Source organism: Aethina tumida, chromosome 2, assembly GCF_024364675.1.
Source record: "Aethina tumida isolate Nest 87 chromosome 2, icAetTumi1.1, whole genome shotgun sequence".
Lineage (NCBI taxonomy): Eukaryota > Metazoa > Arthropoda > Insecta > Coleoptera > Nitidulidae > Aethina > Aethina tumida.
Genome location: NC_065436.1, coordinates 26,365,527 through 26,380,563, shown reverse-complemented (window position 1 = coordinate 26,380,563; position 15,037 = coordinate 26,365,527). Strand labels below are relative to the sequence as shown.

General features: G+C 31.6%; 2 protein-coding genes across 4 annotated transcripts; both read left to right on the top strand.

Moving 5' to 3' along the window:
* Positions 1 to 1,687: 1,687 nt before the first annotated feature.
* Positions 1,688 to 7,522, top strand: LOC109600865 (solute carrier family 15 member 2-like). The gene is made up of 12 exons (XM_020017038.2): positions 1,688 to 2,047; positions 2,096 to 2,237; positions 2,289 to 2,375; positions 2,428 to 2,702; positions 2,765 to 2,847; positions 2,892 to 3,077; positions 3,547 to 4,133; positions 4,188 to 4,328; positions 4,562 to 4,676; positions 6,601 to 6,729; positions 6,788 to 6,895; positions 7,305 to 7,522. Exons 1-12 carry the CDS (start codon positions 1,951 to 1,953, stop codon positions 7,473 to 7,475), a joined length of 2,121 nt encoding a protein of 706 aa, XP_019872597.1. The 5' UTR covers positions 1,688 to 1,950; the 3' UTR covers positions 7,476 to 7,522.
* A 105-nt stretch (positions 7,523 to 7,627) lies between these two features.
* On the top strand, positions 7,628 to 15,033 carry LOC109600871 (peptide transporter family 1). Of its 3 annotated transcripts, none has more exons than XM_049962989.1 (8): positions 7,628 to 7,658; positions 9,982 to 10,067; positions 12,449 to 12,527; positions 12,584 to 13,084; positions 13,137 to 13,219; positions 13,271 to 14,182; positions 14,235 to 14,474; positions 14,533 to 15,033. In XM_049962989.1, exons 1-8 carry the CDS (start codon positions 7,649 to 7,651, stop codon positions 14,701 to 14,703), a joined length of 2,082 nt encoding a protein of 693 aa, XP_049818946.1. In that variant the 5' UTR covers positions 7,628 to 7,648; the 3' UTR covers positions 14,704 to 15,033. The 3 variants fall into 3 exon arrangements, with proteins under 3 accessions (XP_049818946.1, XP_049818948.1, XP_049818947.1); XM_049962991.1 differs by lacking the exon at positions 7,628 to 7,658 and adding an exon at positions 9,771 to 9,897; XM_049962990.1 differs by lacking the exons at positions 7,628 to 7,658; positions 9,982 to 10,067 and adding an exon at positions 10,577 to 10,818.
* Positions 15,034 to 15,037: the final 4 nt, after the last annotated feature.

The window sequence follows — 15,037 nt, the reverse complement described above, 5'->3', positions numbered from 1 at the left end:
TGCACTTCACTCGTGAATTGTAAAAAATAACAAACGAGATAGAGTGAAGTTTAGTACAATAGAATTTACTAATCAAAAATTTATCATTTGACTAATGCATATAAATCAAGATAATATGTGTAGACTTGTCCGGATAAATAAAAAATATTTATGTATGGCAAATGTTGTTATTTTTCAGCAGTGGTCTCATTAAACGAAACGTTAGATATAAAATTATTGGATGATTGGAAAATTGGCGAATGTGATTGATTGTATTTATTAATATTATTAAATAATCTAATATACGGAATATTCATTGCTTTGATATTTTCTCAACCAGTTTGATATGTGTGTCTCCAAAACCCCTTGTACTAGCAATATCTTTGTAAGGAACAAATTAACTACTTTATCAAAATAAGATCTAAACATAATTTAATCCTCTTATGATAAACCGATAAATGTTTTATGTGTTCAATGTGATTTATTCATTTACTAACGATATCGCATAAATATGTAAGCCTAAACGTAAACGTATTTATCATAGGAATAGGCTATAATACCATATAATACAGTATAGATGTTTTAAATTTTTTGTTGATATATTTTCTTTTAAGTATTTGTATTTATAAAAGTAAACAAGAAGGGTGTCACCTTAATAACAAACTAGACAACTTTATTTTTTAAAAATTTAATCTCTGTTTATCTTTGTTTAGAGCTGTCCTAATATGTAAGGCTGAAATATATCAAACACATCCAGTCACCATTAAAAAACAATTTGAAACTAATGTGGTACTCTTCTTGTTTGGTTTTCTCTGTTTATATATTATAATATATTTTTCGTAATGAATATACTCTACTATCTCTGATAGAAAAAAATCTTTATTTGATCCTCTAATATAGAGGCCAAGCGGTATTCTAAACGGAATAAATATATATTCTTATATACTACATGTATTTACAATTTTTTAAGTGTTATATTGTTTCAACGTTATAATTTTCACGTAACTGTCAGAATTTTTAAAATTCACTCATTTAAAATTCGATTTCTTCATTTTATTAATTCCATGTACTTTCTGAGTCAATACTAAAATGGATGTAGATTATGTAAGTTGTAATAAAAATGTGGAAAAAAGTTAATGTTTGTGTTTATTTAAACTTTTTTTTTGTGCATGTGGTGTAAATAAAAATGTGATGTATCTCGAAGTAAATTTTGGATTTAAGACAATACGTGTGAATTATAATCAAAGCTATTAGGAATTAATTAAATTTTTAGAATTCTTCTATTTAAACAGCAATTCTATAAGAAAATTTGTAATACAAAATAGACATTAAGACAAGTACGTATTCAAAATTGTATCGTTATCCAAGATTGCTCATTAAACATTTTAAAATATTCCAGAGTCACTTCACTCGTGAATTGTAAAAAATAACAGACGAAATAGAATGAAGTTTAATGCAATAGGATATACTAATCAAAAGTTTATCATTTGGCTAATGAATAATATGTAATATCAAGATAATATACGTATACTTGAGTATACATAAAAAATATTTATGTATGGTAAATGTTGCCTTTTTTCAGCAGTGGTCTCCGTTAAACGAAAGGTTAGATACAAAATTAATGATTAAGTATATGATATGGAACATTTAAAAAAAAAGAAAAGTTAGTGAATGTGATTGTGTTTATTAATATAATTATCTAACCTAATATACGAGGTATCCAGAGCTTGTTCTCAACCTGTTTGATAATATGTGTGTCTCCAAAACCCATTATACTTTGTCCAATATCTTTGTCAGAAACAAATGAATCGTATTATCAAAGTAAGACCACGATATAATTTAATCCTAAATTAAATATTCTATTGAAAACTTGGAGAAAGCAATGTTTATATTTATTCAAACCTCAAATTCAAATGTGACGACATATGTCACAAATTGTCACCAAAGATATTTGACAATTTTACAACACAAATGGCTTTTGCTCTTAACGAATCATCATATCCCACGGCAGTTTTTTGCATAATCGCCACAGAATTTTGCGAGAGATTTTCATTTTGTGGCCTGAGAAGTATGTAATTTCCGTCACCTGATACAACACTGAACCACTATTTTGCAGCAATTTTGTCTTTATATTTAAGAAATAATCTACTTTTTTCTGAAAACGCTTCTACAGTCATCTATCACGTCTTCAACATGGGATGTTACATAGTACCCTTGGCTGGTGCCGTATGTGCTGACAGTTACATTGGCAGATATCGGTAAATTCAACTGATTTCATTAGAGTACTCTATAAACTTCTAAACTTGCAGAACCATAAGGAATTTCTCGTTAATTTACCTAATAGGAAACATGTTAATGTGCGTGGCAGCCGTACCATCATTGGACATCTCTCCAGTGTAATTAAAACAATAAAAATTCCGAAATCAAATAGTCACCCACTACTTTCAGGGGTATTTCAGCCACTGGATTGGTGTTAATAGCAATTGGAACTGGCGGGATTAAACCCTGTGTCGCTGCCTTTGGCGGCGAGCAATTTCATTTACCCGATCAACAGGACTTGTTGACCCATTTCTTCTCCATATTTTACTTCACCATCAATCTCGGAGGTTTCGTCGGGATGATTCTCACGCCAATCATGAGAAAATGGATCTCGTGTTTTGGGGACGACACCTGCTACGCTCTGGGGTTTGGATTTCCTGCAGCTCTAATGCTTTTATCTATTCGTAAATAAAATAATTGAGTTTGAGTGTTGGGATTATTCGATTGGTTTCTGAACTTGTTTCAGTGCTGTTCGTTATGGGAAAAAGGTATTACAAGGTGAAGACGCCTAAAACCAACGTCATTGTACAGTTTGTGAAGTGTACAGCTGTAATTATACGCGGTGGATTAACAATTAGCGAAACCATAGTTAGTATGCTTTAGGTAGAAAAAGGAAGAGTAAGACAAAGTTGCCTCATTGGCTTGATTATGCAGATGGAGTTTACAATTCTAAATTGATCGCTGATATGAAATTAGTTTGCTCCATGTTGTTGCTCTATGCCCCCTTGCCCATATTTTGGTCGTTATTCGATCAACAGGGCTCCAGGTGGACTTTTCAGGTAACACTGGGTACATTTTATAAAGAATATTTCCTATTTGTGATGCATTAATTTTTCTTAACGTAATAAAATTTAGAAAAATTAATTAGATAAATATCAAATATTAATGAACATTTTGTTGATTCTTATCAGAAAACTAATGATAATAAATCAGAATAAGATACCGCCTCCTTTATATTTTTTTAAATAGTCTCAGTAATTTATAAATACTTTGTTTCAAACAACGTTTTCTACTTAAATCAATACTTAGAAATTATACGTCATCAATTGTGAGATAAAATGATAATATTATTTATTTACATATTACAATGATAATACGTATTAATTACTAATTAATTAAAAAGTAATAGTAAAAGTCACATTTGATAACAAAAACACGTGTACGTGGTTGAAGGCCATACCACAAGGTTGCTACGCACATACAAGATCCAAATATCAACATCACCAAATTCCAAATTGTGATTTGCAGGCATCGCACATGGATGGCAATGTCTTCGGTACTCAAATTGTCCCCGACCAGATGCAAGTAATAAATCCCGGCTTGGTCCTGATCCTCATACCAATCTTCGACAACATCTTCTACCCGTGCTTCGCGAAATGCAACTTAATGGAGAACTCCCTCCATCGAATGGCAATTGGAGGAATCATTGCTGGATTGGCGTTTTTCTCCGCAGGCGTCTTGGAACTGATATTGGAGACGACATATGCTCAAATACCGGACAGACACACGGCCGGCATCAACGTCATCAACACCTTACCCTGCGACATCAAACTGGAGAATCCTTTGCACGGCAGGATGCTGTTGCGGAGCTCGGATCTTCACAGGATCAACGGAATAGAAGCTTACAACTACACGACCTACGCCTTGGATGTGGAGGCGCCGTTGCGCTGCGGCGACATCAGCTTCAACCAGCATAAGTTCAATTTGAAAGTGCTATCGTTCGAGCAGCAAGTCGACACTGTGATGATAGGATTGAACTCCATGAACGAGATAGTCGCGTACGTGACCGATCCGGTCGACTTTCAGAAGTCTTTGAGTGGTGCGCCCAGGGTGAGGTAATGGGAGTGTAATTCACGCGTAATCGAATCCCCATGGAGTGGGTTTTTCAGAATTGCTTATATAAGAGGTGTGGATAGATTGCACAATGTTACGGTGACGTTGCAAAGTACGTCCGGAATGCAAGACGTTTACTTCGTTCAAGACGACCTTCATTTGGCTACTTCAGCTTACATGGAGTTGCCACAAGGAATGTAAGGGTGGTTTATTTGTTTTTTTTTGTCATTTTACTTATTTTTCCAAAGGATTTTTGAGGCTTATATTATCGAATCAGTAAGGTAAAGACTAGAATTTCAAACTTAGAATAGCTTATATCATTATAAGTGAGATTCACGGTAGGATTAGGATATCGACTTTATCAGAGAAATAATTTATTGTTATACAAATTTAATATCTGGACGTTGTTAATACTTAGCCTTTTTGCTAGATATGAATGTAAGATAAGCAGTCAGGAAGATCAACACCTTGTTGAAAAACATTTTCATTTGGCTTTGGGCGGAGTGTACTCCTTGGTTGTAAGAGAAAATGATGCTGGCATTGAGGTATATGTTTGAGAAGATCTTTATTATTCACATTCAATGTAATATGAGTTTTAAGATGAAATGAAAGTACTTGACAGAGAATAGAACCTTAGATCCAGGGGTTAGACTTTAATAGAATTTAATGTACACTTTCGACTATATGAGAACTTTTGAGATCTCGAAAGTTGTGTATCAAAGAGGTTTTGTTGTGCTTTATGGATTAAGCTGCCGTCATATGGTCATCACCAATAGTAAATTAACTACTCAGCGACAAATCCAATAACTTATGGAACTCTATTTACTGTTTTCACTGAGGACAAATCTAACAAAATAAATAATAAATTCTATTTCCTCAAAAAATGTAGACCAAAAATCAATGAAACTGACCACTGAATCTTTGTGTTCTACAGTAGTGGAAAAAAGTATGGAATATTCATTTACTTGTTACAAATATTATTTAATGTTTTTCCTAATCTGTTGTAAATCTAAACAAATCTAATTTATTGCAACATCGGTCCATTAATCACAATGATTATTATATTCACAGGTATTTACTTTTTTTTAAATAAACAATCAATTGGTCTGAAAAAAGTATGGCATATTTTATTAATATGAAAAAAAAAAATTAACAATAACTCATATGTTTCAACACTTGGTGGCGTAACCTTTGGCTCCTATTACTGCTTATCATTTTTTAGGAATAGGATCTACCAGTCTCTGCAATGTGTCAATAGGAATTAGCCATTGCTCCTGTAAAGTTTGAAAAAGTTCTTGTTTGCTTTTGATGTTTTATGTTCGGGTGATACTTCCCAAAGGTGCTCAATAAAATTTAGATCTGGCCACTGAGACGGTCATTCAAGAACAGTTAAGTTTTTAACTAGGAACCACTCTTTTGAGATCGTTGGCTTCTTGAAATATCCAACGAAGTGACTTTTCCTCGGCAAATAGAAACCTGGTGTTTTCCAGTATATTTTTGTATTGAAAACCATCCATTTTATCCTCTACTTGAAGCAAGGGTCCATCTGTGAATCGAGAAAATCATCTCCAAACCATAATGCTTTCGCCACCATGTTTAACCATAACAGTTTGGTATTTAAAATAGTACCATTGCCCCACTGGTCGTCTCAGATTTTTTTTCCATCCGACCCAAACAAATTAAATTTACTTTCGTCACTCCAAAGCACAGTGTTCCAATTCCATGTCTATGACAAGTACGATTTTGCAAATGCCAGACGGGACGTTCCGTTTTTCTTTGATTTTTTAATTGCAACTCAGCCATGTAGGCAATTTCTCACTGTTCTGTTACTAACGTCTATCTCATCTCCATGCCTTGATGTTTATTAATAAGGAACCTTTTTATAATTTTGACTATCTTGGTTCAACTACTCATTTCCTAAATTGAAGTGGAATGTAAATTTGTTTTAGCATTACTAAGTTAAAATCGACCGAAAAATTTAGTAATTTTAGTACAACTTACCTCAAATAAAATAATATTCCACACTTTTTTCAAGTCAAGAAACGAATACAATAAAAAGACCTAAACAAAAAGCGATATGCGGTAATTCTAGTATACAGAACTGTAAACACAAACTTACCACAAAAATACCACGGGATAAAAATCTAATTTTTAAAAAAAATTTCATACTTTTTTCCACCACTGTATGTTCTATGTTACTGAATATATTTATTCAGTTTAAATTACTAAATAATTTAGTCGAATATTAAATTCAAGTACTCAATATTACTAATTGCATTTTTAAAATTTTCATCTGTCTATAAAATCATTTTGAAAAAAATTCCTAGCCTAATAAGTTGTTATCTACATGAATAGGATTAACACAAAAACTATTTGTTTTTAATAATCTCCATAACGCATTTTTATCTATAAGGCATAGTTGCTTACACAATGACTGCATTAAAATAATACATTTTAATTAATTTCAAGTTCCTTAAATTGTTCATCATGTCCGAGCCAAACTCCATAAATATATTATGGCTGATACCTCAATATTTCTTGATTTCTGTGGCAGAAATCATGTTCGGCATAGCCGGCCTTGAATTTTCGTTCACACAGGTGATAATTATTATTATATTAAGCTAATTGCAAATTTAATCGTTAAAAATAATTGTAGGCGCCGAAGTGCATGAAAACTGTGGCCATTGCCGGTTGGTATCTGTCCGTAGCGGTTGGAAACTTTCTAGTCATAATCATAACCCAGTTGAACTTATTTAAAAGCCAGGTAAATGTTTGCGTGGGTACAGTGATTTTGGATGTTTATGTAAAGTTTTTGCCTTTTCAAATGTTAAGGTCGTGTTGACCAACAATAACATAAAAAATGTTTTGCCCTGATTAATTTGCTTTTGGTATATTTTAAATGATTTCATTATAAATTATAAGAAATGTGGAAACGCATATGCATATTTGATAAATTCTAATATCACCAGACTTAAAAAACATCGCATTAAACATTTATTGTTATGGAAATAATAAAATCGTTTAATTATTTTACATAGATAAAATCAAAATTGAAACTTCTCGGAAATTTGCCACCCGGGAGTTACTTTACAATTGTTTTCAACTAACTGTTTTATAAGTGGTTGATAGACCTTTGAACAATAATATTTTGTTTATGTTTTAATGTTTTGCAGGCGAATGAATTTTTCCTCTTTGCCGTGTTAATAGTTGCTGACATGGTACTCTTTATGGAGATGGCATCCAACTACAAATTCGTCCAAGTAGAATTCGACAGTTCAACAATCCTCGATGAAAAGACAAAACTGATCGCCGATGAACACGATTTCGATCATTTTAATCGATGATAACATTATGATTGTATTTTTAGAATATATAAGATTTATTAATTTGATTGGGGGATTTTTTATCTTCGATAGATTGATAAGCACTTTATAATGACATCTAGTAATTAATCCGATCTTATTTCAATTAGTCTCAGTTGTTCTTCCAAGTGGCATATAAGTGGCACGATATAAAAATGAGTAGTGGTGAGTACGCACTTTTTCCTATTTCTGTTTTCTAAAACAAAATACTTTTTCTGTAATACTTAAATGATTTTCGTAATAAATTCAAAACTGTTTAATATTTTTAAATTAAAAAAGGTACAACTTAATTTAACTTTGGTCTGCTGAAGACTTAATATATTGATACACCGAATTAATCAAAATCATAACTAAGATTAATACAATTCGTATGGTCGTAACCTTGTCCTAAATATGGACGCAATTGTATTTAATGTAACACATTTTTTCAATTAAATATTCTTAACATAGTTATAACCAGTAATTTGCGTAACGTTTCACTCTGCATACGGAGAATTTACCTTTGAACGGAAACTTGTTTTACTTCTACAACATTGTTTAAATTGCATTAAACAGAAAAGGCTCTAAATTTATTTGATGCATTATCTTAATGACAATATTGACGTTTTCTCAGACCAACCTTGTACCATTGATTGAGTTCATTACTTATTGTTTGAGACAGACTTATTGAACATACGCATCGAACAGTTTATTAAAATCATATCAAGGGAGTTCCCGTCGAAAACTTTGCACCATCTCATACTGTGTCAAGGAAAGTGTGAAGCTGTATGAATATTTGATCCACTGATTTGCTGATTTAATTTAAAAGGCGACGAAAAATGACCTTAGAGTTTGGCCATTGAGCAGAGATATTTATTCTTAAATTTAATAAATTTATTTATAAAAATCGTTTTGTCACCCACGTGAATTGATGACGGTGTCCCTGACAATAATAAAACGTGTCTTGTGTAATGATATGGCTATTTAAGATTAAATTTTTTCACGGATATTCAAACATTCTTAATAATCTGATTTAGAATAATTTAGATATTAAAATATAACATTGTTTCATAAATACAAATTTTATCTTTGGATTATTTATGATACTGCTGATTAGGGGATTATAATTAAGCCCATCAAAGTTTCATTAGTTCATATTAACTTTGCATTATTAAAAAATAATGATTTACTGACGCATTTTCATAATTTCGTCGCATTAAGATAAAAATCATAAAGCAAAATTATTTTTTGACGAATAAATTTATACCAAACTAAAAAATACTAGATTTGCTATCGCGGTATTCCCCAATATTTTATCAAACACTCAATTTTGATTATGTTTTTGATTATTCATAAATTATAAAAATTGTGGTTTTGTTGCCATTAACAAGTGATAAATAGATCCCCGCCTTTAATATCAAAATTATTAATTAATTTTCCATGAAAAACAACAGAAAACAATCATATATTTTAGGTCAGTGGAATGTTTCTTCGACTATTGTCAGATAAATAAACATGTTTTAAAGCATTGTTTTTTATGGAAGGTCAAGGTAAAAAATGAAAATTGAACTAGTTGGCATCAATACCAAATCACTTGTCGGTGCTTCTGTGTGCATTAAATGAATTCGGATCAGTCAAGGAGAGGTTTTTGAAACAAGAACGCAAAATGACTGCACATTTTTTATTTAATATCCTCCATTAAACAATTAACCAAGCTGACAATTACACAACAAACATCCAATATTGATGTTATCTTTTATCTTCTGTAATACAGTTTGTTCATTGTCTAAGCATGATTATTAACTTTTGCATGTTTGGCGCTGTTTAAAAAGCACTTGACATTTTACACACAAAACTGTCTGATTAACAATTAAAAATTATTTATAGGACTACGGACAAGAAGTCTAATAATTAATCGGGTTTGCCATTAATCCAGACAATTCCGGTTAAGTCGCATCGTTTTCGGCGCTTTGATCAATTAACAAGCGAACGAATTAATTAGCCGTACATTTTTTGGGTTTTTATGAATATTTACTTACATAAAAACACGCACTGTTCGCATAATATTCGTGTCGTAGTGTTGGAAATTTCCCATAAACGTTTATCTATACCCGGCAAAATTTAAGAACCTGTCTGGCAAGATTTTTTACCTTATAAAATTTTTATGTCTTGCTGTTAAATTTCTGACGAGACTGACAATGTCACTAAATTGGTTCAATCTTTAATACGTTCTAAATAATTAAATTCCGATTTTCACTTTGGTGTTGTGTGCAACGAACAAAATCAGTTAAATTCAAAATATTTTTATTGTCTTATCAATGGAAGCCGATGCTTGAATTGATTTTATAAATAACGGGATTCTTGTTACAAGGTGAAATTTTCAAGATAAACTTATCTGTTATAAAATTTGATAATTTTCAAGTAGGTAAGGGGTAGACGTTTAAAAAATTATGATAATTAGCACGAATTTGTTGTCAGTTACTTTATTTAATTTGTTGGTTACTTTCAGACGAAAGAAAAACGGACGATTCACCACCTGAATCACAAAATGATACAACTGTAGCGGAGAGAAATGATGAAGAGTCACTAGAAAAAGTAAGTTTTTATAAGAATTTATGGAGTTTAATTAAATATATTAATAAATATATGATATTTATATTATATAAAAAAAATAATAATATTAATAAAAACTTGTGGCATAAAATAAGTAATGTTGGTTAACCATAATTGCAGTAGATAAATATAAACAAAAACATATTTATATTTTTTATTTTGATTGATATTAAAATTAGATAAAATTAAAGTGTTATTTTGATATCTTCTGACATAAAAACTGAAATAACTGGAGATATGTAAATATTTCCACTTTCTCAAAAATAAAGATTTCTCGTTGAAACTTGGAACGAATGAAATAATTTTAGTTTCACTTAATATATCTTCCAAAGTAATTAATATAAATGAAATGACCAAGTCACCACCAAGAATTCTTCACAAAATATGACGCAACTCAGAAATTGGTGCGGTGCATAATTCGCTACAATCATTTACCCTCACCATAAAGCGCGGTTTGATATATCTCACCATCGCGAACCTGCTACAACTCATTGTTGATCCAGTCGGCAATTCAGTCGCGAATTGTAACGATTAGTGATTTGTTTATGTCAGAGGACGATGGCACAAAACACGTTTCTTCGGTGAATTGGTGCGAATTTGTTTGTTTTGATACAAATGGCGAGATGCTTTTGATTAACTGTTATAATATTTGATAGTTTATGTGCATTTTGTGATCTACTTTCTATTTGTTAGAGAACGCGCGTCACATTTACTAACTATGGAGAGAGAAAAGGTAAATACTACGTGGTAAACACCTTTATCGTTTAATAATTAAATAAAGAACAACGGATTTGAACAAATCGAAAACGAAGAGTTAAAATTAGTACTTCAACGAAAACAACAGTGTACATGAATATATGAATAAAATTTAGATAGCGGTAAAATGTTAAAAAATAAATATTGATATGATGATTAACAATTGTTAATTTAGTCTCCATTATATATATATATATATATATATATATATATATATATATATATATATATATATATATATATATATCACCTACACCTACATTTATAGATGAATTTTCTAAAAATTTAATATACTTATTTTATTTGACCTCGTTTTACTGTTAAATGTTGTAATTTGAATTTTACATTTTTCCATAAATTAATTACGTTATAATTAAATTAAATAATAATATTTATAAATAAATATAAACACATTATTGTGCCTTTGCAATAATTGGTCAATCAATTTACATTTCCTGGATTAAATTGAATACATATGTGCAAATGTTTTTGTTGCCTAAGTAAAACAACAATTATACCTTTGTATTTACAATATTAGTAAGACACAGTCAAAGGTAAAATATTCAATGTCAGAGTAAGAATTTATGTATGATGTCAACAGTATTTACTAAGAAATATTAATTCATTATAATGTGTTTTCTTTTGTATAAGTAGTGATTATTACTAACTATTATTAAAATACTCTTGTATTTATATTGAATATCTAGATTCCTTTGATGTTTTTATCGATTATTTGATTACCAATGTCTCCAATCATAAAAATGCGTACAATTAACGGTTATTAATATTAAGGAAGACAAATACAACTACAGATTACTAATTGTGTAAAACATTATATAACAAATATGCAATTATATGACCCTTAAATATAAATTATATTTCATTTAAAGAATGCTGTGTATTAAATTATCATTAGTTTTAACAAAAACCATACCAACACATTATTATTTATAATGAAATTAAATGTTATCGAAACAAACGTGTATCAACTACCTGCAAAAGTCTAAAAGTAAAAATAATCAACCTAACACATGTGTTAGGTGTTATGAAAACAACTGTGGTTGTATACCATAATTAAAACAAGTAGAAAATCGTCTAAAATACTTGAATGAAGTTAAGGAATAATTATTTATTGTATTAAAATAACTACTGATTAGTATTTTTATTAACTTTGTCACAAGACTTTTAATTGTGTAATTTCTATAAACCACTTGTATTGTAAAAAGCGGCCTTCATCAAACTGATTATTACGGGTTTTATAAATTACAACTAGCCTGCGGAAAATCCTTTGCAATAATCAAGGTACTTGATTCCATTATTTATGAGCACTGACATAAATACTGATCATGAACGAAAATAAAATTGAATAAATTTAATTATAAGTACACACACACACATAGTTAGTTTAAAACCTAACGGGTAATAGTCGATATTTTTGTATTGTTAAACTAGAAAATGTTACAATGAAATAATTGTTTGATACATACGTACAAAAAGATTATTAGATATTAATAGCCTTGAACGTTCGTATTACTTTTTGTACCATATAACGTTCAAGTATGAATTCTAGACCAACGCAAAATTTTGAAATATGCAATACTTTTCAGAAACTTCCTTACCCTAAATCCGTCTTCTTCATTGTCAGCAATGAGTTCTGCGAAAGGTTCAGTTACTATGGGATGCGAAGTAAGTAGATGGTAAAATTTCGTAAAAAGAGGCTTGTTACATTCACATTTTTACAGCAATCCTCATCCTGTACCTTAAGAACATTCTTCTGTTCAGCGAGGCGGACTCGAAAATCATCTACCACACTTTCACCATGTTTGTGTACTTCTTCCCGCTCTTGGGTGCCATACTCTCGGACAGCTGGTTAGGAAAGTTCAAGACGATATTCTTCGTTTCCATAATTTATGCCTGCGGAAGCATACTTCTGGCCGTGTCGTCTGCGCCTACAGACATCCCACAGACCGCGTTCTCCATGATCGGTCTTTTGCTCATCGCTTTGGGCACGGGAGGCATAAAACCGTGCGTGTCCGCATTTGGAGGCGATCAGTTCATCTTACCGCAACAGGAACTGCAGCTGGCCACTTTCTTCTCCCTTTTTTACTTTTCCATTAACAGCGGAAGCTTGGTCTCGACCTTCCTGACACCGATATTGAGAGAGAAGGTCCACTGTTTCGGAGATGACCACTGTTACCCGTTGGCTTTTGCCGTTCCTGGTGCTCTTATGGTTGTATCTATCAGTAAGTTTATTGTGGTTTTGTTTTTATTTCAAAGTAATGGCTGTTTTTGCAGTTATATTCGGACTCGGCAAGCCTCTCTACAGGATCAAAAAACCCGAAGGAAACGTCTTCGTTCAGGTTACCAAATGTATTTCTGTAAGTAACTTTATATATTTCGTCAACGTTTTGCTTATTTTATCATTTCAGTATGCTATTAGCAAGAAGTCGAAACGCGACAAAAGTGAGAAACCAAAGGAACACTGGTTAGATTACGCATCAGACAAATATGACTCTACTCTCATTGATAATATTAAGGCCACCATCAAAGTTCTTATTATTTACATTCCATTGCCTATTTTCTGGGCATTGTATGATCAACAGGGATCAGGGTGGACTTTCCAGGCAGTACGTATGGACGGAGATATTGGCTTTTATACCATTCTGCCTGATCAAATGCAAGTGGTTAATCCTCTTTTGATTCTGGCCTTTATTCCTTTATTCACATACGTGGTGTATCCCTTGTTGGCCAAATGCAACTTTGTAAAAACACCTTTGCAAAGAATGGCCGCTGGTGGAGTTCTAACGGCAGTTGCATTTGGTATATCCGCTTGCATTTCCTTATGGTTGGAATCAACGTATCCAACACTTCCCTCAGAGGGAAACATTCAACTTAGAATGTACAACCCCACTAAATGCGATGTGACTGTCAACGCTTTGGATTTGAGAATTAATTCGGCTATTAAAAGTTTTGGATATGAACATAATATTGATATTGACTTCTCTGGTAAAAGTGACGTAGAGTTCACCTTCACTGGGGACTGTTTAACTGAAAAAACTTTAAAAGTTTCTATTAGTGAAGAAACTGCATATGGAATAGTCATTCAAGAAGATAAGATTCAATCCTATGAGGATGATATCAAAAAGAGTGACGATGGAAATCCTATTGTTAGGACTTTGCAACATGTATCAACTGGCCCGCCACTTTCATACGGTTCGAAAAATATTAGAGCTGAAAATATTGAACAAGAAACTTTCGATGTAGGAACCTATGATGTAGGTCCATCAAAGACTGAAATGAAACTAAAATTGGGTGGAAAATATGTGGTTATAGCGAATGATGTAAATATTGCAACTTGCTTAATATTTCAGTATGCTTAAATAATTGTTTTAGGAAAAAGCGGAGTTAATAACTGTAACAGAGCCGAACTCTGTGCACATACTGTGGCTACTTCCTCAATATATTGTTATAACAGGTGGTGAAATTATGTTTGCCATTACTGGTTTAGAGTTCTCCTATTCCCAGGCACCAGTCTCTATGAAATCCGTTCTTCAGGCCTGCTGGTTGTTAACCACAGCTTTTGGTAATTTAATAATCGTAATTATAGAGTCTGGAAAAATTTTCGACAAACAGGTAAGAGTTTCATTTATTTGTCATCATTTCAAATTAATTACTTAATTATTCTTTTCAGTCATATGACTTCTTTTTGTATACGGTTCTTATGTTATTTGACATGGCCCTATTTATATGGCTAGCAACAAAATATAAATATATAAGCTTCGCAAACAGTGAACAAGAATTGACAACTACAGACAAAGAGAAGCAAGGAGTTGAAAACTCAGCCTTTGACGATTCCAATTGAAGACATCTTTAAAAGCAATGTTTATCAGTGATCTTAGCACCTTTAAAGGTCCATATGTCATAATTAGTCTAAAAGAAATTGTGCTCAAGTAATCAATTTTATATCTATCTCAAGTATTGTAATGCGGCAACGATGGCCGTCCTATGCAGTCGGTTCTGCAACTAAGCATTACTCCCATGGAGTAGCCATTTTTAACCCCTTTTGGTTATTTATGGTAATAAATTGTACTTTTATATACTCATCACATTTATTTAAATGAGTCTTATTGTGTATATATATATATTGAATTGTATGTTTTTAAAGTGTATTTAATAAATTGTTTAAAACTTTTGTG

Bases quoted from the DNA above. Each gene is read 5' to 3' on its own strand.
- LOC109600865 (XM_020017038.2), top strand. From the start codon at position 1,951: ATGGCTTTTGCTCTTAACGAATCATCATATCCCACGGCAGTTTTTTGC. The intron at 2,703-2,764 runs GTAAATAAAATA...AACTTGTTTCAG, and splicing joins TCTAATGCTTTTATCTATTC to TGCTGTTCGTTATGGGAAAA. The intron at 6,730-6,787 runs GTGATAATTATT...AAATAATTGTAG, and splicing joins TTGAATTTTCGTTCACACAG to GCGCCGAAGTGCATGAAAAC.
- LOC109600871 (XM_049962989.1), top strand. The intron at 13,220-13,270 runs GTAAGTAACTTT...TTATCATTTCAG, and splicing joins AGGTTACCAAATGTATTTCT to TATGCTATTAGCAAGAAGTC. The intron at 14,183-14,234 runs GTAAATATTGCA...TAATTGTTTTAG, and splicing joins ATGTGGTTATAGCGAATGAT to GAAAAAGCGGAGTTAATAAC.